The sequence below is a fragment of the Protomyctophum parallelum genome, assembly GCF_964188405.1.
Source record: "Protomyctophum parallelum genome assembly, chromosome: 22".
Lineage (NCBI taxonomy): Eukaryota > Metazoa > Chordata > Actinopteri > Myctophiformes > Myctophidae > Protomyctophum > Protomyctophum parallelum.
The window spans coordinates 1,271,658-1,297,996 of NC_139714.1; the positions used below are offsets into that span (position 1 = coordinate 1,271,658).

General features: G+C 42.8%; 1 protein-coding gene and 1 long non-coding RNA gene across 2 annotated transcripts in view; both read right to left on the reverse strand.

The window, feature by feature from the left end:
* Window positions 1-26,278, reverse strand: LOC310853553 (E3 ubiquitin-protein ligase rfwd3.L-like; the record flags this gene model as incomplete). Its single annotated transcript, XM_083757933.1, has 13 exons — window positions 1-144; window positions 3,126-3,349; window positions 4,689-4,903; window positions 8,932-9,108; window positions 10,840-10,990; window positions 16,052-16,253; window positions 16,420-16,534; window positions 20,403-20,494; window positions 23,396-23,614; window positions 24,944-24,950; window positions 25,600-25,687; window positions 25,989-26,115; window positions 26,180-26,278. The coding sequence occupies 13 exons, from the start codon at window positions 26,276-26,278 to the stop codon at window positions 1-3; spliced, it is 1,860 nt and encodes a 619-aa protein (XP_083614059.1).
* Window positions 1-26,339, reverse strand: part of LOC310853603 — a 762,466-nt gene that overhangs the window by 720,205 nt on the left and 15,922 nt on the right. The window lies entirely within an intron of this gene.

Sequence of the window (26,339 nt, forward strand, 5' to 3'; positions counted from 1 at the left end):
TCACTCCCATTTATAAATTTTGACCGTCTTCTCTGTGAGAGAGGCGAGGTAGTGGTCTCCATTGACGACGAAGGGGCTGATGTCCAACACCGGCTGGTCAGCGGGTAGCTTCTGAAGGAGAGCACCACTCCCTGCATCCCACACCTAGAAGAGAGTACAGGGATTGAAGCAAAACAGAAAAAAATCTCACACGAATGAAATAATGTGTAGGCTATGGCCAAGACATACTATGTGATTTGTGAAACAGGTTGAAAGGAGACCACCACACTAGCAGTTTCCTAAACAATTGTTCCCACAAGGCTGCGACATCGGACCCCTTTCGCAGACGGTAAGCCCGTTACGTCATTTTGCTTATTTTGTCTGACTGAAACGTGGCTGGGTGAGCAAGAATATGTCAGTTTAAATACAGCCACCCCACCAAGTCACACCAATGCCCATATCCCCAGAGACAATGGTAAAATTGGAGGTGGAGTGGCTGCCATCTTCAATTCAAGCCTAACAATTAGTCCTAGAACCAAAGCCACCTACAAATCATTTGAAAGCTTGATTCTCAACCTTTCACACCCAAGCTGGAAATCAATACAGCCCCTAATGTTCATCACAGTGTACCGCCCTCCCGGCGCCTACACACTATTTATATCTGAGTTCTCTGACTTTTTATCAAGTCTAGTCCTTGAGTCTAATAAAATCATCTTAATTGGTGATCTAAATATTCACGCGGACATAGGAACTGATAGCCTAAATAGAGCGTTCATCTCATTGATTGATTCAATCGGTTTCTCTCAGTGTGTAGATAAACCTACCCACATTCTCAACCATACCCTTGACCTCATTCTGGTCTATGGTATTACAATAGAGCACCTCACAGTTTTCTCACAAAATCGTGACCTCTCTGACCATTATCTGATAACCTTCAATTGATCGATTATACACCACTGGACAAAAATGTCCTTGGCAGAAGTATATCCGAGAGCGCTGTAAATAAATCAGCCATCAACTCGGTATATTTCAACAAAATAGAAGACCACCACACCTATAGTCCTTCTTGTTGATAGTGTCAAATACTCATTTTAAATTACACTTGACTCTGTCACTCCCCAGAAAAGGAAGGTAATAAAGCAACAAAGGCTAGCCCCATGGTACAACTCGGAAACTAGAAATCTCAAGCGAACGTCTCGCAAATTTGAAAAAAATGGCGCTCAACAAAACAGAAAGAATCATGTATAGTCTAGCCTCAAAATATACAAAAAGGCCCTCGACAATGCCAGAGCCACCTATTATTCACCCCTAATAGAGGACAACAAAAGTAACCCCAAGTTCCTTTTTGACACTTCACGTATCCCTACAACTCTCAATAGTAACGATTTCATGAGAGAGATGGCCGCACAGAGATGGCCGCACACCCAAATATATATATGGACAGTTTCTCCCCAATCGAGCTCTCTGATTTCACTTCAATGATAACTTCCTCAAAATCAACGACATGTCCCCTGGATCCAGTTTCGACTAGGTCCTGCCCCCGGTTGGTACATCCCTGCTCAATATGATCAATATGTCCCTGGTGACAGGCTACGTGCCACAATCCTTCAAGGTAGCTGTAATCAAACCTCTCCTCAAAAAGCCTACTCTTGATTCAGGCATTCTAGCTAACTATAGACCCATATCAAACCTTCCATTTCTCTCCAAAATCCTCAAGAAAGCACTCGCCAAACAGTTATGTGACTTTCTACATAACAACAATTTATTCGAAGGCTTTCAGTCAGGTTTCAGAGCTAACCATAGCACTGAGACGGCATTGCTGAGAGTCGCAAATGACCTCCTGACTGCAGCAGATAATAACCTCTTCTCCGTACTATTATCGCTATTATCAGGCTGCCCAAGTAAGTCAAAATGCTGCGGCGCGTGTGCTGACAGGTACCAGAAGAAGAGGCCACTCCTTCACTGGCCTCTCTACACTGGCTACCGGTTAAAAACAGAATAGAGTTCAACATTCTTCTCCTCACCTACAAAGCTCTCAATGGTCAGGCACCACAATATCTCAAAGAACTCGTTTACAGTATGTAAAAATGCTTACTGTCCCAAAAATATAAAAAGTTACAACAGGAGGCAGGGCGTTTAGGTCCCAGGCACCTCAGCTGTGGATCCTTCTCCCGGCTTCAGTCCGTGGGGCTGACACGCTCTGCACATTCAAGACTAGGTTAAAAACCTTTCTCTACGACAAAGCCTATAGCTAGACTTGTCTTCAGTACTCGCTTACCCGACAAAGTCATAAGGGTGAGAACTGAGTAAGGGGAACCTCCTGCCAAAACCTGCACCTGTGTTTTGTGTCTGCTAAATACCATAGTCGTACATTGTTTGTGTGGGTTTGTCTCCCAGCAGTGCTTGTAATATACACTATAGGCTCCAGTAAGGCCTGCCACTAACCCAACATCCGGGGAATCCCTCCCCGGAGTCTCTTTTCGTCCTCCACTTCGCAGTTCCGTGGACCTCTGTGTGGACCTCTAATAACTTCCTCCCCCCTGACATCAGAAACATGGACTCTATCACCATTTTCCAAACTCACCTCAAAACCCACCTGTTTAGGCAGGCCTATGACTCTGCGTGACCTGTGTCTTCTGCTGCAAGCTGTGTTTTGTTCTGCTTTTAACTGTGTTTTTGTACTGTTTTTAAACTGTACGGCGACCTTGAGTGCCCTGAAAGGCGCCTTACAAATAAAATGTATTATTATTATTATTATTAACCCCCAATTGACTGCCGAGTGTGACCATGGACCAGGCCTCTTCATGGATGGAGCCCATCAGAAGTCCTGCCTGTTCACAAGCTTTCAATTCAACCCCTTGTCCTTTAAATTGCTCTATATATTGATCAAAAGCAAAATACTTGTTTGCTCCCCGTCTATGACTTTATTGTGGCCTCCACCTCATAGAAGGGACGTTTCTCCTTCAGACTTAAGCCTCACGTCAGAGGAAGAGCAATGTGCTCAAAACGTCACTTTTATGAGGTGGATGCCACAATAAGTCACAGACAGGGAGCTACAGTGTGCAAAGCCCTCTTTTTGCTTTTGATCAATGTTTCTTTGGAGCACCTGCTTTTAAAGGGCGTGTTAACGGGAGTGTTCTTCTCACCATGGTGGAGTTGCTGGCCTCGTCTCCGACACACACCAGCGTGGCGCCCTGTCCGGTGGGGCTGCCGAACACAGCGTTCTTGGTGAGCAGCCTGCAGGAGGATCCGGCGCTGAAGGTCCGGAGCGGCTTGCAGGAGCAGCAGCCGGGCTCCTGGGCCACCGCGTCCCGCTGGGGCGTCCTGCTCAGCTCCATCAGTACGCTGTGCTGCACCGGGTTGGAGCGCCCTGGGGTGCAGGAGAGAGAAAGAGAGAGTTGGAAAGAGACAAAAGTGCCGTGGTACAAGCTTGTAGCTTGTAGATCTGCTATATATTTTCTTAAATCGTGTGTGCAGATCTTTGAATATATATCCCAGCGAACATTTTTAACTCAAATATTTGCTTCTGCGGGGTCCCTGGAACAACATATTTTCAAACATTTTGGGGGTCCTTGACATGGAAATGTTTGAGAAACACTGACATAGAAACATAGTTTAAAAAAAAAAAAAAAGATTTAGAAGCCATTTGTAGAATCTGGTCTCACTGGTCTAAATTGGTTAAAGTTGATCGTTACTACAGGCATACACGGGGCGGCTGTATCTCAGCTGCTAGAGACGACATGGGATTCAGAAGGTCACTGGTTCAACCCTCTAAGTGCCCCCGAGCAAGACATCTGACCCCCGACTACTGCTCCCCAACAGACTCTGTGCATAACTGTAGTACCTAACAAGAACTCAAGGGGACACCATTTCTAACAAATAAACTGTTTATTTTTACTGATTCCAGGCCAGGAGGAAGAGAACATCACCATGACATGTGGCGAGTGGCGACATTTCATTTACCCTCCGTTACATAGTGTAGCGAAAAGATTTCCCTTCTTTATAATAAACTGCTATTTGAAACATCCTTTGTATAATGAGGTGTGAAGCCTTGACAAACAGTGAAGAGATTGCCACAGATAGCCTCTCAACATGCTGACAATTAGCCATGCTCAGGACGAAACGCAAAAAAAAACACGAGGTGCGTTCAAACCTGAACATATACTTTTGTTTCGAGTCGCTTCAATCGCTTGACTTTGGTCGTCAGTCAGCGGTGATAAGAAAAAAAGTCCCTTTCCTAGTGTTGCATGCCGATTGGCTGTAGACACCGTCAGTGGCGGTTAGAGTGTTCCACGGGCCCTGAGGCGAGATTGGCCTGGGCCTGCACACCCCCCCCCCCCCCCCCCTCTTGCTGCTACCCACCCTTGCTGCTACCGCCCAGGGGGGGGTACCGCCGGCTGCCTCTACTATATCGCCATGCCTGGACACCGTTATTTAACTTTGGCAGTGTAACCAAATGGACCAATACATATCATTTATGAGTAGCAAAACTAGTTCCTATGTCTTTGCAAAGGGTTTAGTTTTGTCAGTTGGAACTGGATGGATTAAACCAGCCAAAAACATTTCCGGGGTCCCATGCTTGGATTCGTGTGGGGACGCGAAGGTTGCTTCAGTTGGAGTTTTCCAGCCGGGCCGAAGATACCAGGCGGCCGTTTGCTTCGTTCCCACCCTTTGTACACGGTTTGGGACCACCAGACAGTCTCTCTCACCTGGCCGGTACGTGACCAGACAGTGGCGGCTCTCCGTGTCCACCTGGATGTCGGTGCAGCTGCTGGTCTCCAGGGGCAGGCTGTGGGGCTTGTAGGTGGTCCCGTCCACCTGCTCCCAGAAGTAGGCCCCCTCCAGGGTGCCCACGATGAGCCCCCCGCAGGGGAAGCTGCTGGAGGCGGCCCTGGGCACGTAGCACAGAGACGCCACCGGGCACCTGGGAGGAGAAACAACGTGAGCTGTGCATTACTGTACTGTACTGTACTGTACTGTACTGTACTGTACTGTACTGTACTGTACTGTACTGTACTGTACTGTACTGTACTGTACTGTACGTCCCACACTGTTCTACTGGGACCTGGGAGGAGAAACAACGTGAGCTGTACTGTACTGTACTGTACTGTACTGTACTGTACTGTACTGTACGTCCCACACCGTTCTACTGGGCCACAGTGGGGAGAAAAATCGACCACAATCCAAATTCAATTTGGTATTGTACCTCTCCTGAGAACAAAACTGATTTCAGAGCACCCGTTCATTTTCACATCATCTATAGCAGGGGTTCCCAAACCTTTTAGCCCGTGACCCAAAAGACAAATCTGATGTCTCCCAAACGAGTGAAAATATAGCAGATCTAGATCGGCCATTTTCACTACTACTTAAAACTTTTTTTTCTTTTTTTTTGTCAAATAGGTTTTTATTGAACAGATTACAAGACTGAGCTTATTTTCTTCCCAGCTAAGTCCTGCCCTATGCGGGAGCTAACTATCTCCGTAGACAATGCCCTGGTAAAGTCTGTCCCGACAGCCAGGAACCTTAGTGTTGTCCTGGACAGTCAGCTCTCGTTCAAAACACACATCACTCGATCCTGTAGGTTTACACTCTATAACATACGACGAATTAGACCCTTCCTCACCCAGGAGTCAGCCCAGCTCCTAATCCAGACAACAGTCTTGTCAAAACTTGACTATTGTAACTCCTTCCTTACTGGCCTACCGGCATGTGCACTTAAGCCCCTCCAACTGATCCAAAATGCTGCAGCTCGCTTGGTCTTCAACCAGCCAAAATTCTCACACGTCTCCCCCCTTCTCCGCTCCCTCCATTGGCTCCCGGTCGCTGCCCGCACAGAATACAAAACTCTGATGCTGGCATTCAAAGCAACCAAAGGTATGAGTATGACTCCCCCATATCTCACAAGTATGATCGTACCCTACAAACCCTCCCGCTCACTCAGATCAGCCAACGCAGGGAAGCTGGAGGTACCTTCACTAAAAACGCCGGGACAACGCTCCACACGTCCCAAACTCTTCTCCCCTCTGGCTCCAAAACTATGGAATGCAATTCCCATCAGTCATAACTGCAGCCTCACTCCCAATCCTCCGCCGTAGTCTGAAAACCCCCACCATGGCCCGTAGCACTTGCTCTAGCCTAGCCCCTTATATAGCACTTTATGTAGACTTAGATAGTATTTTAGACAGACTTATAGCTCGTTACGTAGACAGCACTAGAATTGCATTTTATGTAGTCATAGCACTTTATAGTACAAATGTATATTGTATAATATATAATATAGTATAGTATGTATAGTTGACATAGATACTCCACTGGTACGTTCTTAGTTTATACATGATTCATGATAACAATGCTATCCTGTCTATTAGATAGAGTTTTTATTAAAGTGTCCTACATCATAAGATGCCCAGCCCGCACGGGCTTACAAGACACTCACAAAATTGTACATATATAATAATACATATACACAAATAGGCAGTTACTCATGGATACATCGTTCTCCAACGTAACTGCCATGCCTTCATTACTGAACAACCAATTTAACATAAAACACTCAGACATCCAAAACAGATCTGGGTTCTTATCCTGAATTTTTTCAAATAAAACGGTTCTTAAATCATGGTATAGTGGACAGTAGAAAACAAAATGAAACTCATCCTCTACAACTCCCAGGTCACAAAGAGCACAGTCGCTGCTCCTCAGGAACGCCAGTATATCTGCCAACCTCAACTGCCAGAGGCAAAGCACCAGATCTTAATTGGGCACAGAAGGACCTCTGTCCTCTTTTTAAATTAAATGCAACATAAGGTTCAGTCATGTAATCCTCTTTAAATTGAATATAACTTCTCAATTTCGCCTTCTTCACAATGTCCACCCTCCATTTCTGCTGATGTAACACTGACAGTTTATATTTGACTGTATTAATGTTACAATGAAGGTTATTTAAAAAATATGGGTTTAAGTCAGAAATTGAGAAAATTGAGGAGACCTCTCTTATCCATGGATGATTACATCTCTTATTCCAATTAAATATAATTTTTGTAAGCCTCTCTTCTGGCAGTTGGATAAGGCGATTCCATAACCTGATCATCTCACATCTCTGCTTTGTCAGGCAGCTTTCCCAACCTGTGTCACCTTCAATGGCCAACTTAGTGGTATACTTATGCACCCCGAGAAAACACCTCAACGCTCTACTCTGAATGTTTTTACATTCGGTAGCCTCCTCAAAGCCCCTATTAATTGTTTCTACTCAAGTAATGGACAAGTGGCAGCCAAACCTTATCAAACTGTCTACCTTATTCTCTCAAGATGAAGTGTACTAGTCATTTCGTTTAGCCAATGCTTAAATGCAGGAGCCTCCTCCTTTTTCCAGTGAGTCAAAAATGTTTTTTTTGCTGTAATCAGACCATATGAGAAGAGTTGTTTCTGTGCTCTCGTAGGCATGGAGTCTGACAAACCCAGAATAATTAGTACAGGATTGGGGTCAATATGAATACTCAAAATCCAATATCAAATATCTTTGTATCCGAGGGCAAAGGGCGAAGCTGTGAAGAAGATTAGCATCTATTGCATTGCATTTGTCACAGTGCGAAGTATTTCTTCGATTTTCCAAAAATGAAATTACTCATTGAAAATCATTGAATTTGTTTTTAATTCATGACAAATATAGCTTTTTTGGGAATGATTTAAATAATAATATTCATTTTATTACATAGCTTCACAACAACTCACGCCAATTCACCCGCCTAGGTGGACTGTTCCATGTTTCACCCATACACTGCAATTGGCAATCACCGATGGGGTTGTAAATAGCGCATTTTATTATGGGGGAAAAAAACTGATGTATTTGTCTTTTTTTATGGGTAAAATAGCACAATCTGCGCGCATAAAATGTCTCCAAATGGCAAATGTGTAAAATAATACATGTATTCCAAACTCCCAGTAGCTTTCGGAATAAAGTGTTTATATGGTAGATCTATACCGATTCAAACGGTAATACCACCCCTCCAGACCCGAATGAAAATGTATTCGGAATCTATTCCAATTGAGGTGTTTACATGAGCATTTTTATTCTGATGACTGGAATTAATCCATTCATTCCGAATGAATTTCTGCATGTAAATGGGGCCATAGAAACACAGTGGCTCCAATGTGGATATTGGACTTCATGTGACGTAATGCAGCTTTCCCCTCGGCTCGGTGGATTTACATGGACCAAGATCATGCTGCTGCTTAGGTGGCTGTAATAGCCGCAATCTCAGGTTTAGGTGATTGCACAGAACGCGGATGTTAGGGGCTCAATACTAAATCGGCGATACCTCGCTTCTGATTGTTTTAGGACGTGAAAGTGAAGGTTTTCAAAATAAAAGACGCATGCGTCCGAGGCGACAGTAAAGGGACTAGCTGGAGTCTTTGGTGGCAGTCAAAAAGAAAACTAAATTTCTCTAATGCAGTGGTTCTCAACCAGTGGTCATTGAGGGGGTTCCAGGTGTTCCCCAGTTAAATTATGGAGGGTTGTTAACCAAATGGACCCTTATTGCATCTGTAACTCTTGATACCGTAATATAAAACCACATTTTGGTTTCATTTTACGCTCTCAAGAGTTAAATTATAGCTAAACATGTCATCATGTAAATGACTGTAATCAAATGGTGGTCCGTGGCTCAAATGCTGAATAAATAATGGTTTCGATAAGAAAAGAAAGAAAGAAAGAAAGAATCTATATTCAAAGATTTGTGCCACATTAAAAAAAAATAGCAGATCTACAAGCTCCGCGCTATGAGCTTGTAGATCTGCTATTTTTCAACAGCTAAAGCATAACATTATGCCAAAAAACCCCGAAAGGGGATCCCGTCCAGAATGGGTTGGCGCCTTGGCGGTGGCGGTTGCAGCTGGTGCGTGCTGGTGTTAATATTAAATAAATGAAACTAACTAACTAACTAACTAACTTACCTGGAGCGCGGCGGTTGCAGCTGGTGCACGTGCGTGCTGGTGTCTCTGATGTCGTAGACGAGCACGTCTCCGCTGAGCAGACCGGCGTAAAGGTAGTTGCTGTTGTCCAGAGACCAGCAGCAGCTCCACACGGGCTTGCCCGTGTTGTACGTATGCACCACCATGTTGGACACCAAACTGACACACACACACACACACACACACACACACACACACACACACACACACACACACACACGCACACACACACACACACACACACACACACACACACACACACATTTTAATCATTTATTTATGTCCACATAAGAGATACGATACAAGGACACAAATATTTACAAGGTGCTGTACAGAGTGCAATAAGCAAATCACAGACAAAGGTACAAGTAACAGCGTCTTCGCCATATTTGGCGGCTACCGATAGTGGAAGAGATTGCACAGAATTTTGCAAGCCGTTTGGCAGTTTCTCTGGCATCCCAAGTTGTTGGAAGCCTCTTACAACCAAACTGGGTAGGTGTCCTAGGCTGCCGAAGGTAAACACAAGTAATTTGCACCTATAGCCTAGCTCTATGATGGTCTGGAGGAGCGGTTGGTACTTAATTAGCCTGGCTAATAAGCCAGACCAAATCAGCCATTGGCAAAAATAAATGTTGTGTGATATTAGTCTGGCTTATTAGCCAGGCTAGTACTTAATGACTTTGGTCATAAAGGCTTCCTCTAAGCTAGAATCAAAGGTGCAAGCCACTTCAAGAATGAAAACTGATCTGTTCTCTTCATTGACCACAACAACATCTGGTGTAATAGCAGAGAGATGTGCAAAAATGTTAGTATTTTCAGTACAGAGTTGAAACATCGAAGGTTTGACACAGGAATGTTTGTACATTCGCACACACAGTGCAACATGTTTAGATACAGTGTATGTCCTTTGTTTTGAAATCAACTATTTTGTCGTGGCATGCTATGTAAAGCCCTTTATAGGCATAACATTCAGAATGTGTGACATGGTTTCTGTAACGAGCCCTGTGTGATGCAAGCAATGAGGGTCATGGGTGGAGGGAAACCAGAGGGATAGGTTGAGTTTGGTGGGAAGGATCTGTAGCCTAAAGCTTTTACTGTAAAGGTGATAATGTCCTCATTGAGAGCAGAAATGAATGGGAAACAGAGTGGTCAGCATGGGGAAGGCAAGCCAGTTTCCCCTGGAGTTTGAGTCCAGTCCAGTGTTGTTGTTGCCGATGTTGGAACATATCCAACAGGGTCCGCCGGGCACCCTTAAGTGTGTCCACTGTAGGTCACTGTTACTCTAACAGAGGTGAGAGGGTCAGTTATTATGACCATCTAATACAAGTCACACACACACACACACACACACACACACACACACACACACACACACACACACACACACACACACACACACACACACACACACACACACCATCTAATACAAGTCACAGGCAGTCGTTGTCCTGTATACGCATGCCTCGTGTTATACATTCTGCAGACAAACAAAAAAAAGATAAGACCGATAGAAGATGTTTAGATCAAGAGAATTTCAAATCCCCTCGAGTTTTACACTCATTTATACTTTTTCGCTTTATTATTATTATTATGTATATCTGCCATTTTCACTGGCGTGCAACCAAGTAGTGACCAGTGACGAAGAGATGGAAGCAAAGAGTGGAAACGGTTCTCAACATGTAAGTGTAAAAGGTAAAATAAATAAAAGCATGGCACCTGATCTGCACTCCACCTTTGTGTTGTGTTGTGTTCCTTACTCCTACCTGGTCAGTTTGATCATGTTGTCCAGCGACGCAGACAGCATCAGGCTGTGTGTCATGTGTATATACCTGGTCAGTTTGATCATGTTGTCCAGCCGACAGCATCAGGCTGTGTGTCGTGTGTATATACCTGGTCAGTTTGACCGTGTTGTCCAGCGACGCAGACAGCATCAGTCTCTCGGTCTTTAAGGCCAGGCCTCGGATCTCCTTGGCGTGGATGGGAACGTACTGGACGGCCCTCATGTTCACTGTGCTGATCTTCTTCACCCCGCAGCCTGGACCTGGAGGGAGGGAGGATTTAAAAGAAATCGGACTAAATACTGTAGATCGTTTTCATTGTAATTTGACGTTCCATGTCGACGTCAAGACCGTTCCATCACAGCACAAAGTATGGGCTTGAATCTAATTTATATTTATTTAGCACAGTATAAAAAAGCCCAAGGAGCTTACGAGGGGAGGCATACTATGATCCGACGGACCATTGCTCCGAAGTAGCATTGGTCCGAGGTGCGCTGGGGGTCAGGAGAGGGTTGGGGTTAGGTTTAGGTGTCTGCCCCGGGGGAGGTTATAGGTTAGGGTGAGGGACCCCATAGATTTTTACGAATCTAGCAGTGTCACGGACCGCCAGTGTGACATGCATTAGTCCATAGATGGACCCATTTGATGGCATTTCTGTCTCTGGGACCCCCAATTTATATTGTAAAATCATTGTTAATTAACTCTGAGAGTGTACAAATGGACCCTTATGGGCCCATTTGGTTCCAAACTATCATTTAGCTGGGGACCCCCTGGAACTCTCTCAAGAACCCCTGGGAGTCCCCATAACCCACTTTGGAAACCACTTTCCATAAGCTGTAGATCAGCTATTTTGGGAGAAGAGATGGAACGTAAATATAGCATTGCTGTGGTTATGATGAAATAAATATATTGTAATTTTGTCTCATCTTGGTAGCCCACCAGAATGTAATTCAGCTAGATATATAGCTCATTCTGACACCTGCTCAACAGTTGTACCTGATTAATTGATTATTGTATTAACAGATATATATATATATATATATATATTATATCATATACAGGGTTAGAAAAAGGAAAACAATTTACAGTATAGAAAGAAGGAGCTGTGGTCACTGTGTTCATTGTTTTTAATATCTATAAGAACAGAGTCATTTTCTATCATGTCCTATGACAAATCGTGGTATGCTACATATGATATGAATGACAATGTTTCAAAATCAACAACATTTAGGACAATGAAAATGCCATCGTGATTCATCTCCATCCAATGTACATGTACAGCAGCTTGCAGTCTGTTCCATAGCTGGTTTGCCTGGGGAAAAAAACACCATTGCTAATTAGTTTTGTAACTTTTGCACGTTAACCTTTGCTAAAGATTGTGATGTTTTTGGCGATGCAGATTGTTAATACGTTCAAATAATATTGGTTATGATCATATTTTTCCATAATAAAGGACAAAAAAGTCTTCTTACCTCGTCCGCCTTTCGCCCTCTGTGATGTTTAAGTCTGGTCGCGATGTCCCTTTGTTTGAAGGGGATTCTAGCCCTAGCCCTAGGCCCTACCCCTGGCTCCAAAGAGAATTGAGAAAACCCTTCCTCCTCACGTGAACACGCATCAGCAAGGGGAAGGGCTAAGGGCCATGGAGAATGGGGGAATTGAGAAAGGGCCTAGTCTTTCATGGATAATTACACCAAGGAAGGTTGTTGATGTAACCTGAGTGATTGGGTCATCTCTAGACAGACAGGTGTTAGATTTACATATTTTTGTATGTAAATATAATCAAATTAGATTTGTTTTTAATATTCAGTTTGTGTAATTTAAACAATTTTGAAATATTTTCTAAGTCATGATTAGCCATTGCCATTATAATTCCCAGGTTTGCTTTGATAACAGTCGTAAATGAATTTGCATTGTTCAGTCTTATGTCTCACACCTTCCTCTTGACAATACAACCTATAGATTCTCTGTGGGGTTCAGGTCAGGCAACACAACTACACAAATCTATCTCTGGTGTTATTGTTCATGTGCGCTACACAGATTTGTTCTGTGCGGGAAGTTTCTGAGCCGTGCACATTGGCTGCATACCACATAACTAGGGATGCACAATTAATCGGTAGCATAATCAGAATCAGCCATAAAAATGCCATAATCGGAAAGGTCCCAAAATAATACAGATTATTTAATTGGTTTTCACCAGCAAAAATGTTTTTAAATGAAAAATGTAAAGAAAAATGACCATTAAATTCAATATAAATCAAAAGTGTCTATAGTACCTCTTGTCTAGAACAAAAGCCAAATCATATAATTTGTGTACTCGTCTCATTCAGTTGTGAAAACAGACTCTTGGAAAAGAGTAGGCTATATTGATTGATTGAATACTTTATTAACAGGCTTTGGGCCAAGCCCCCCTAGGGCCTAGGCTTGTTTCCATTGTGGTCCTCTGTATAATATCGCAATCGGTCAGAATTGGCAGATATGACCCTGCAAATAATCAGAGATCGGATATCGGTCATAATTTCAAAACCGTGCACCCCTACACATAATAATAATAATAATCCTTCTACCCTAATAGATACACAAGCACATGGCCGTTTATCCGTGCTCCTTCTCCTACCAAACCACACCACACTGTTAGCACACATCTCTCCATGCAAAATAAAATCTCCACGCTCCCAGAATCCAGCTGCACTACATAGCATCCACGCAACTGTCATATTTACTGTACAAATATTACTTTTGTCACACACTGTTATTGCACAACATTTCGCTGTGATGCAAATTACATCACAACTTTCTCATTCCCCGGCACCTCCCCTTTTCACTGCACACACACACACACACACACACACACACACACACACACACACACACACACACATACACACTAGGCATGTGGAAAATAATCGATACGTATCGATACATCGATTATGACGTGCGTGATGCGAGTGAATTGGTCCATTCACTGTGTAATGGTAAAATTGACGGGTGAAATCTCGATGCATCGTTCGCGGAGTGCTTGCATCGGTAAAATCCGTGGTTGCACCATTTTTTCATGGTAAATTTCACCCTATCCTGTGTTTCCGAGGCGCATTCAACGTACCATCAGAAAAGGAAGAGAAAAAAAAGGTCTCTCGCAGCGCACACACAGGGCGCGTTCGGAAATAGTGCACTGAGCCCACTGTGCAATGCAAACTAATAGGAGTGTGCTCCGGTGTGGCATTTCCGAACGCGCCCACAGTCAGTGAACAGAAGCTACCGTACGACGGTGCAGTCAGAGTAGACACGTTGAGATAACAAACAGACTCAGACTATAAAGAGCACCCGCGACTAACAGAAGTGAGCCCTACGCATTAAACAAGAAGCACCACCTTTACTCTTTAGCTTTATAAAATAGCTGTCCGAGTAGCTTTGTCCGTCGATCAGTTGACTTTTCACTGTAGCGCTGCGTGCTGGACTGCTGGTAATGATCCACAGTTCCACACTCCACAGCTGTGCTTGCTGATTATCCGACGCAAATCTGCGTCGCGATCATCATCAATTTGTAATTAAAGAAAGCTTCTGCAGTCTGCACACACGTGTACAATAACAACAACGCCACAGCAGGGTGTACTGCTTGCGTTTAAAGTCGTTTACAACCGTTTCACAATGTTCCACTGTCCAGCTTTCCCCTGCTGTTCTCTGGGATAGAAGCCTTATTTATATTCTGCAACAAGACGGTGTCGCACGCCTAAAATTGCAGATCCACAAGCTCACAGCGGGGCGTGGATGAGACGCGTTGTGAGCTTGTACATCGGCTATGTATTTACATAATACATGCAGGCCAGGGTCTTCAATGTTTTTCAGGTCAAGCCAAGGACCACTTAGCTGAGAGTGAGAGATCAAGTGGACCAACACTATACATAGGCAATTATATTATAAAACTGTTGCAGATTAAACTAGACATAGACGTGTTTGACAGCACTACAAGTGTGACCTGTAATTTTTGTTTTGTTTATTTGTTTCTTTTCTATTTATATGTTGGTAACATTAATTGATGAACGATAGGCTATTACATTTGAATCTCTTGAACCCTCTATACTCAAAAACTCAAATTGACCTTTGAGATATAATAATTATACTATATCCTATGATTATTAGTAATCTAACAATTCCACAATAACCAGCAGACCCTTTGTTTACTTACAGAATTCTATAAGTTGGGTTGTTTGAGATGCAGAGCTATAATACTAACCTACAGTAAAACAATAAATTGCTTTGAATTTAAATGTAATGCATTTTTACATGTTTTGGGAAATTAATAGAGCTTTAATATAAATCTGAATTTAATCGCCATCAAATCGCATCGTATCGGTAGAGGGGTGAATCTTATCGTATCGTATCGCAATGTCCAGAATTGAATCGCCATCAAATCGCATCGTATCGGTAGAGGGGTGAATCGTATCGCATCGTATCGCCAGGAGATTCCATGTATCGCTAAAGTATCGTATCGCTGACAGTGCATCGAGATGCGTATCGAATCGTGAGATGAGACGATATTCACATTCCTAATACACACACGCACGTGCACACACACATACAGCACAGTATGCTACAGTACAGTACAGTACAGTACAGTACAGTACAGTACAGTACAGTACAGTACAGTACAGTACAGTACAGTACAGTACAGTACAGTACAGTACAGTACAGTACAGTACAGTACAGTACAGTACAGTATACTATTCCGGCTAGATTGCCACATTTACGACATCCAAGCAACTTGGTATATAGAAACATTGCCACTTGCCATTCTTGCTTTTAGACGGAAATAAAAACAAGCAAAACAAACAATAGGGCCACTCAGCCAGGTTGCCAAGTTTGCACTTTCCAAGCAACTGGATATATGAAAACATCATGATTGCCATGTTTGCTTTTCCAAGTAAAAAAACAAAACAAAAAAACTGTATTGAGAATTGCCCTTCTGCTATTGCCTTCTTCCCATTTGCAACGCGTGGTGCTAGGATGAGCGGGCCGAAGGCCTGCGAAATTCTAGTAGTAATAATAATAATAATAATACACTTTATTTATAACGCACTTTACATTTGAAGCAAATCTCAAAGTGCTCTACAGGCAGAAATATTTAAAAGAAAAATAAGAATAAAAACTGTTAAAACATTATGTGGACACCTAAGCAGCTAAAAGGTTAAAAGAAGCATACGGGGCAGCTTAAACGTCTGACTAGGCAAATGCCTTACTAAAGAGGAAGGTCTTTACACATAACACATACTTTGTTGTCATCCAATAATATAGGCAGCTATATAGCCTATATATATATATATATTTACCAAATGGAGACTTCTGGGAGGCCAGAAGACAGGTGAGCGGCTCGCAGTAGGCCAGCACCCTGCAGCCTCCCGTCTTGGACACCAACACAGCCTTGTTGAATTTGTACTGGGCCCCCTGGGTGCTCCTGGAAGCGTCCCCGGCTCTCTGGGGGAACTGGGAGGAAGACTTTCTGCCCGCCTGGCTCATCAATGTCTTCAACTCCTATACCACGTTATTTATTTATTTTTTACAATACAAGTACAAACAAACACCAAGTTATGAGGTGCATGCGAGGAATTCAACTTAAGAAAAAGAATTGTCACACAACCCGAAATTAAAAGATTAACAGACAATAAATCGTCTCTGCCGGAGATGTGTGCGTCAGTACCTGCAGCTGCCTCTTCAGTGTGCTATGTTCATCGGTCATCACCTGCAGCTGCAGATTGCACTGAGCAGACTCTAGCTCCGCCCTCCTCCTGAGACTCTGCTCCTCCTCCAGTGTCCTGTAGGAGGAGACAAACGCACAACTCAACCAATCACCTTTCACCCACAATCACTCTACAGCGTGAATCTCGTTTGCGTCCGAGCATAGGCATGGCTGAGGCATGGTAACGCCCAGCCTGCCTGTGATTGGCCTACCCACACTGCCCGTCTTGACTGTCGGGACGCGAGGTTACTCTGTGATGAGATTGAGAAATAAATAATACAAGAGAATGACAGCTTGGCACACACGACAGAATGCAGCCTTGTAACTAACTTGTAAGTTTTATTTTTGTAGAAGAGGCAAACTAATATAATAATTGATTGAACACGTACGTGTACGTATGATTTGATTTGGGAGTGTTCTAAATAAAGTGTTAATGTTGATTATTGTGTAATAATCTAATCATAGTTAACTAATAATATTACACTAAAAAGGATAAAGATGAAGGGAAAATAGACCTTATAGTACAATAGTGTTTTAAGTTTACACAATACACATACAAACAAATTCCCACATAATCAACACAAACACTTTATTTTAGAACACACCCAAATCAAATCATATTAATACGGAGTGCATGTTCAATCAATTATTCCATCAAAGCAAACGGCATAAACAATGTCAGTTTACCTCTTCTACAAAAATAAAAGTTACAAGTTATAGTTCTCTTGTATCATACCGTACTTGTATTATTTTCCACCGTGGAGTAACCTCACATCAGCCTACTGCTTGGAGATAACAAAAAAACAAACATCGCATGAATGCACCTGGGACGTATCCTCAGTGATCTATCCTGAGGTCAACAGGGTTTCGGGTCTCTCAACATCTACCCCTCACTCAGGCGACCCAGCCGGGAGTGATCAAGTCCCGAGACTCCCAACTTACGTCCCAGTAGCTACCCTCAATCTGTCCCACTAGGGAAAAACCAGGGGCACACAATCCGTTGGAACTACTCCAGAACTACTCTGCCAGGGCTGGGAGGTACATTTCTGGCGCATGGAGGGACTAGGGCACTAGGCTCTGTGGGTTGTCTCCTGTCCGGACCCTTCTACGTCTCACCAGGTCCACTCCTGCTCTCACCAGGCTCAGGACCTGTGCGTTGCACCAGAGTCCCAGCACCAGACAGTTCATTCAGGAGAAAATAGTGACATATTATTCCATATCTCCCACCCCTGATTACACGGCTTGGTTGAATGTTTGATTTCGAATGGCCAATGTCTTATTTGTGAATAATGACCGCTTAAATCACTCTTTTTTCAAAGCTGCATTCAACCCCCTACCCATGTGATTTGTGATTTTTTTTATTGATTTCTTCTGTTATTGTTGTGATTTTGTGTATTATTGACAATGTATTTTATTCTATTGTGTGCCTCCTTGCTATGTTTTTATATGTCTCTCTGTTAAAGCACTTCGTGACTTGTTCTTAAAAGGTGCTATACAAATAAAGCTTTATTATTATTATATTATTATTATAATAGCAGACCACTATCTAATCAAAGATCAAAGATTCTTCCACACCCGAGTATACTTCATTGATTCAACTGTATTCAATGCTTTCACATTGCAGCGATCCGTATCCGCGTACACTTCAATCGGTCCCGATTGAAGTGCAGTCACGGGAACGGGGTGCATACTTAGTTTAGACTAGTCATTGGTTAGACATGGGTTAAGGTTAGGTGGGTGTGAATCTGCCCTCAGAGCATATGGCTCATATATCAATATGCGCTGCTTGATTTTGGGCCGTATCCAACATGTGACCACCTCGCTCTGACTTATGGTGCGCTAGGCGCTTAAATCAACATTGTAATATAGGTAAAGGGTCGCACACACCAAGAATGCATTTGAGGCCCAGGCCGTAGCGTAACGGTCTGGGCACCGGACTGGTGATCCAGTCGCGGTGTGCCGCGGGTTCGACTCCCGAACCCGACACGGCCTTTACCGCATGTCATCCCCCCATCTCTCTCCCGTTTCCTGTCAGCCTACTGTCTGTCCCTTAAAAAAATCAATAAAAAAGGCGTAAGCCGCAAAAAAAATATCTTAAAAAAAAAAAGAATGCATTTGAAATGACTAGAGCGGTGCCCGGCTGTAGAGCACCGAGTCGGTAACGATGGAAGTTGGAGATCCATGCCCCACCCGGCTATGCAATAGCCGTTCCACCCATCTGTCTGTGTCCCTTTTATGCCCATATATGGAGACTTCTGTATCTGTCTCTCTGTATCCATTTATTCCTATATATGGAGTTCTGTGTCAGGCATGCCCAAATACGGAGTGTTGTGATGTCAGAACAGGCCAGCTCCAGCCTCCATATATGGAGACTGGGCAGGGGCCGCATTTTGACGTTGACCCTTTACAGCTATGTGAACAAACACACAATGTCATTTAACTCACAATGTTCTTTTTTTTTACATTTGAAGCAAGAAAATAGACAACGCAGTAACTGAACATTGATTCTATTTCTAATACTATGTTATCAACACTCCCGTTGTTTTCCGAGGTGTCCGCTTTGCACTAAATAAATTAATGGAATAACTGAATTACCGCAAGCAATGAAATAATTTGTTTTGTCGTTCCTTTTGGGTCAATGTATAGGCCGGGGACGAATCACCCTGTCAAGGGTTTATTTCTCACTAATGAACCTGCTCCCCATTGATTATCCCTTGCTTTGAGCAAAACAGCATTGCAGTAGCAAAGGTTAAAGCAATTCAACCATTGCATTCTCTTTTTCTGCGGACTACCAAAATGCCCAAAGTATCTGAATAATATACTGTGTATAGTGTATTGTAATTCAAGACCAAACTGCTATTAGTTATGCTGCGGGGCAGACTGATTATAATAGGTGCAATAATAATAGTTATTATAATATTAATTATTATTATTATTATTACAAAACACAGCTGTGTTTTATAATCAGCACATTAATGGTAAAGTTGGTAGTTATAGGTCAGCTCATCCCGTGGTTCATGACGTTTTTCTCTATGGCATGGGTTCATCTGAAAATCATCTCATATCCACCTTTTTCCTGTAACCCATAAGTTTTTGCGTTTGTGTGTGCATAAGTTCCTCTTTATCTTGCTGTGTTGCCAGTTTTGCAAGAGAAACAAGTGGCCAGGTCTATGAAAACAAATGAAAATAGCTGATCTACAAGCTCACAGCGACACATTGTGAGGTTGTATCTGTTATTTAAAAACACATTGAGAATAAATTGAATTTTTTTTTTTTATATTTTTTAAACATTTTAATAAAAAAAGGCACAAAGTATTTTCAGATGGATGTCTGTGGACAATCCTACTATAAATGTGCCACGTCTGTGTGTGTGTGTGTGTGTGTGTGTTTAGTTGTAATGCACATAACTCGAGAACCATTTGCCCCACCGACTTATAATTCGACACGTGCGTTCCACACCCCCGCAGGGAGTGCAGTGCCCGGTGTCTCCAGAACCACCACAACCACCACTGTGCTGTGCTGTAGAAGTCCTCCTCCCTGGCCTGTGTGTGTCTGTGTGTTAGGCTGTGCAACAGTGACACTTGGTGGTGAACAAACGCTATAACGCTATTTCCGTGCTCGGACACAGCCAGGGACACAGGGACAGACCCAGGGACACAGCCACACACATTGCTGTCGCACCACTCAAAAACTAACAATGCAATGTAAGTAAAATGAAAGTGCAATATAATCAACATAATAAACATCACAGTGCAGATAAATAAAGACTAAGCAAAGCAGCTTCAAGAAAGCTACAGTCTGATAATCAGGCTAGGTGCAGTCCTTATGTAATGCATCCTCAAGTAGCGCAGTAGGTAGAACCCTTACATGTCTATAGAGAGACCAATCTATGCGGTTTCAGGTAAAGCGAGTATTTCTGCAGAGAAATGTACAGTGACACTCACTTCTTCATGTGCAGTAGCTGAGAGTTGTTCCGTGGTATTAGCTTCCTTGCGTACAGGAGCACCACATCGGATCGTTTAGCTTTCTTATTGCACTGCGGACGACAAAAATATAAACAATCAGGTCAACGAAAGACACATTCACCAATGTAGAAGAATTATACACAATACAAGTAAGACGCGCAAACGCGGGAAGCGAACGCAGCTCGTGTGTGTGTGGTTGTGTGTGTGTGTGTGTGTGTGTGTGCTACAGCTGCGCCCTGTGTGTGTGTGTGTGTGTGTGTGCTACAGCTGCGCCCTCTGGTGGCGGGCGGGTGGTGTAACAGCGTGACACACACACACACACACACACACACACACACAGACATTCAGCCCTTGCTGTCATAGTAAACTACTATAACAACTATATTGTCTGTATAAGTTTCATGACTTTAATTTTCATTTATAAAAATAAAAATTATATAATTTAATTTATTTTTATTTTAGGTTTGATGACCTCAATTACACCCAAAAAACCTGAACAGTTTTGTCTGTGTCTGTGAAGCCTTTTGAGCTGCAATGAAAACAGGCAAAACAGTGAAAACAGTGACATCTGCGGCCAAATCCCATTGTCATGTATGGGATTTGCAGGGTGTGACATCACAGTCTGCAGGAAAATCAGAGCACTGAATCTACTGAATGTTAAAAGTCCAGTTTTTTTTGTGCAATTGAGCTCAGAAAACGTAAAAAAATAAGATGCATTTTTCAATCTCTTTATAGAACACATTATGATAGGATAATGAGCCAAAGATGGCTCCCTGGTGCTCGTTGGCAGAACTACCTTAGTAGTAGTAGTAGTAGTAGTAGTAGTAGTAGTGGCCTTCAGTCTCGAGAGACCATGGCACAAGCGCACTTGGATTGGATCAGGTGGTGCTGAGGGAACAGTACTTTGTACAATGTCTGAGCACCTCAACACGTGAGTGACAGTCTCTTTGGCAGTGATGGCATTTGAATGCGCATGACAAACATATTGTACAACCACGGACAGATAGGGACCAGTCCCATCTCTACTTTTAAAGGAGAATTCCATGCTAGAAGGCTTTCTTACCTTTATTTGTAGTTGTTACGTCCCCACCAGAGAGGTCCAGGTGTTATTTTGTGCAAAAGTGCATTATTGGCTATTTCCCCTAATATAAGCCCTCAACAATGGGGGTTGGGTTCTTGTGCTAACTTGCTTATTTCCATAGAAATAAGTAGTGTGCCACTTGGGATACTATTTACATTATGAATAGAGGATATTTAAAAAATGATTTTTGAGTGATGGAAATAACTAGCGAACACCCCAATGCCCCATTCAATTCAATTCAATGCAATTCAATTCAATTCATTGAGGGCTTATGGTAGGGGAAATAGCCAATAATGCACTTTTGCACAAAATAACACCTCTTTGGTGGGGACGTAACAACTACAAATAAAGGTAAGAAAGCCTTCTAGCATGGAATTCTCCTTTAACACATTAAGACCTGAGACCATATTATATAAAATGTCTTCTGAATCTTGAGTTTTCTGAAAAATATGTTTCTATATAGACAAAAGGTATCCTTCCCCCAAGTTGTACTGCTTGTCAAAGTGTAAATTGTAGACTTGAAAAGAAAATAATCCAAGGCACTCCGTCTTTGGTGAAAAATGTAATAGTTTATTTGATGATGAGCAAGGCAAATACATAACAGGACCTACGCGTTTCGACCAAAAGGTCTTCGTCAGGGTCTATCTGCCAGCTTGGCTGATTAGTCACCCAGGTACAACCAGGTGGTGGGTGTGATCCAATCATGTCATTACATCGTATTATTTCATTGGCATATAAACTATTTCATTTTAGTTACATTATTTCATTGTATAGATATCTTGTTAATTACACATCATAAGATGTTCAATAAATCAAAAAACTAATTATAAAAATAACAAAACACCCAAAGTGACCAGCACCAAGTGAAAAGATAGTAAATCTAAAAGCCACAAGGTTTCCTGGCCTAAATGATGAAGTTGATTTCCTGACTTTTCTCTGATGGTCTTGCATAATTTTTCTTTGTGATTTGGGTCACTGTTTTAATGTGTCAATAATAATATTTACTTTATATTTGTTTTCCCATTAATTGTATTTTACTTTTCACTTAATGCTGGTCACTTTGGGTGTTTTGTTATTTTTATAATTAGTTTTTTGATTTATTGAACATCTTATGATGTGTAATCAACATGATATCTATAAAACAAACTAATGTAACTAAAATGAAATACTTTATATGCCAATGAAATAATAACGATGTAATGACATGATTGGATCACACCCACCACCTGGTTGTACTTACTCTATCTGCCAAGCTGGCAGATAGACCCTGACGAAGACCTTTTGGTCGAAACGCGTAGGTCCTGTTATTTATTATTATTTATCATCAAATAAACTATTACATTTTTCACCAAAGACGGAGTGCCTTGGATTATTTTCTTTTCAAGTCTGCAATTTACACTTTACATTTACATTTACACAAGCAGTACAACTTGGAGGAAGGATACCTTTTGTCTATATGGTTTTACCTGTATCACCAAAGAGCACCCATCTAAGAGCCACTAACAGATCCCTGCAGCGCTTCCCTTCCTCTATTTCTAAATGTGTTTCTATATCAGTAGTTACTATAGTTTTCATACTTTTACCATGTCAAGGGAGTCAAACATTGCGTGTATTTTGTCGCGAATCCGCATCTCAAAATATTACATTTCAGGGACTCCCAGAAGCAAAGATATGAGTTCAAAATGTTAGCTTAAAAATAATATATATTCAAAACAATTCACAATTATTCAAAAATAGCAGATCTACAAGCTCATAGCGCGATGAGCTTGTACATCTGCCATTTTAAGTGTTTAAAAGCAATAAGGCGACACAGTCTAAATGGGTTACTTTGACTTCATTTTGAAAGTCTCAAAGACCATGATCCATCACAAATGACTTCTTCCACACTGACCTTCGGGCACTTGCTGAGGTGGCTCCTCAGCCAGCGGTTGATGCAGCCGGACCCAAACACGTGTCCGCAGCACAGCGCGGCCGGCCGGTGGTCTCCTGCCACGGCGAACAGCTCAAAGCAGATGGGGCAGATGTCGCCTTCTGCGTCGTCCCCCTGAGAGGAGCGGAGAGGCGGCGCGGACGGGGCAGACGCTGGCGCCGAGGCTGCAGCAGAGGACGACTGGTGGTGGACAGACATGAGACAAGGCAAACACACACAGGCTAAATTAAACAGAGCCTGAATTCAAATTCAAACCCAAAATGTAATTCCGCTGTGTGATACCATCGCACAGCGGAATATAGGGCTAAAGCGGTTAAGCACACAGCTTTTTTCCTTTCCCCCAAATGTTGTCATGTGTCCCCCACTTCTGTGTACTTTTACTGGCCCAACGAGGGGGAAAAAACAAGCTGTGGATTCTATGAATGTATGACACAACGGCCTTGGTCCGTTTCTGAACTCTTCATGTTAAGGTGACTCCACAACAGTCTTGTTCAGACTAGTCAACAACTGTCAGATTGTAACAGACTAGCAATTTCTTAAACATGGAGTGCCACGATTTTTTTCCACCCTAAATCATGATCATCAGGTATTATTATAACTAGAATTTGGCGGGCCTTGGGAAGAAGGCAATAGCGGAAGGGTGATATTCAATACTGTTTTTGTATTTATTTGTTTTACTTGGAAAAGCAAACATGGCAACCATGATGTTTTCATATATCCAGTTGCTTGGAAAGTGCAAAGTTGGCAACATGGCATTTCCGTCTAAAAGCAAGCATGGCAAGTGGCAATGTTTATATATACCAAGTTGCTTGGATGTCGTAAATGTGGCAACCTAGCAGGAATAGTATACTGTACTCCTCTGTACTGTAGTCCTCTGCGCTGCACTGTACTGTACTGTACTGTACTGTAATCCACTGTGCTGTACTGTACTGTATTGCACTACTGTACTGTACTGTACTCCACTGTGCTGTGCTGTGCTGTGCTGTACTGTACTGTATTGCACTACTGTACTGTATTCCACTGTACTGTGCTGTGCTGTACTGTACTCTGTTCTGCTCTCTTCTCCTCTGTTCTGCTCTCTTATCTTCTGTACTGTACTGTACAATACTGTCCCATACTGTACCGTACTGTACGTTACTGTACTGTTCCATACTGTACTGTGCTGTGCCTTACCATACTGTACTGTAGCATACTGTGCTGTACCGTGCTGCTGTGCCCTGTGTATGTGTGCGCACACGTGCGTGTGTGTATGTGTGTGTGCAGTGAAAAGGGGAGGTGCCGGGGAATGAGAAAGTTGTGATGTAATTTGCATCACAGTGAAATGTTGAGCAATAACAGTGTGTTTGACAAAAGTAATATTTGTACAGTAAATATGACAGTTGCGTGGATGCTATGTAGTGCAGCTGGATTCTGGGAGCGTGCAGATAATATTTTGCATGGAGAGATGTGTGCTAACAGTGTGGTTTGGTAGGAGAAGGAGCACGGATAAACAGCCATGTGCTTGTGTACCCCCTGTCTATTAGGGTAGAAGGATATAAGGAGGAAGAACTTTTTACAAAAAGTGTACAGTATTTGTTAAAATCATGCTTTTATGTGGACACGCCCACCAGTTCATTAAGTATGCCTGGTTTGCCTGGCGGGTGGTGATGGGTGGTGATCCACCTGAACAGAAGCCGCACCCACAGCTGTAGTTGTACGATAAAGGGGGAGGGGTTAGGGGAGGGGCTGATAGTGTGATGTCACTATATTACTGTTTATTTCATTGGCCCGTTTGACTGTCAAGGGTTCAGCCTCCAGGAAGAAACCCTAAATACAAAGTTAATACACCATTGCACATAAACACGACTCCAGGGTGTCTAATGAAGTAATGTCACCTCACAGACACATGAAAAACTGGAAAAATAAAACAAATGTGGCAAACATTATTTTTCCCCATGCAAAGTAGCCTGCAGTGCTGGTTTGCAGTGTTCTACTTACTTATTATAAGCAACTTAGGTCTAGTTTTCCTGCTTTAATTTGGGCTTATTTCTTAAGTGTAGTTGCTTATTTGGGCTTGCGTTCACGATTATAAAAAAGAATTGCTGATGTAATAGAGGGCTCAAGTGGTGAAACTGGTTGCTTCTTTTGGGCTTGTTTTCATAGACCTGGTCGCTTATATCACTCACATAATCTGGTTACACAGAGCTTCTGCAGCCACACCAAAACAAAACACACATGGCATTTCCCCCCCGCTAGTTTTGCTTTGGAGTTGATCTATTGGTTTTGGAATTGAGAGTTGAGATTGAGAATATGGTATCTAGTTCACACTACACCAGTAGTCAGCACTGAAACATGACGAGCAGACTATATTATATGTCCACTCTACATTGGAGTTATTTACCCCCTCATCACTACAACGTGGAGTGAGGCCGGGGCGCTCTTATCATCATGCATCATCATACATCAATCACATTCCATGCTCAGCTGAACACACACACACACACACGATGGGCTGGTGCCTCTCAAAAAACACAAAAAGTTAGAATATGGAGATAAGAGGTTTCTTCAGCCCTACCTGCGGTCCCCACATCTGGCTGGGGCCTGGCCTCCCCGCTGGGACCCTCCCCGCGCTGGACACTGTCCTGACTTCCATGGCTTATAGAGTAGCTTCTGCACAAAGATACAAACAAACTGAAGCTGAGCTGGGTGCATTTGGAAGTGATGACACAGAGAAAACACACAAAATTGAAGCTGATAAATGGTTACTTTCTCCTGATTGGCTGAAGATTCACCACCTGCATGAGAGTCAGCCTGGGCACACTTGAACTTCCATCCGTGGCCAAAGGAAGCTGTGTTTTGCGTCATCTCCGGGTTTTTAGACAGCTGGTGGATGGAAATGAAGCTCCACCCACGTGGCAGATTGCCA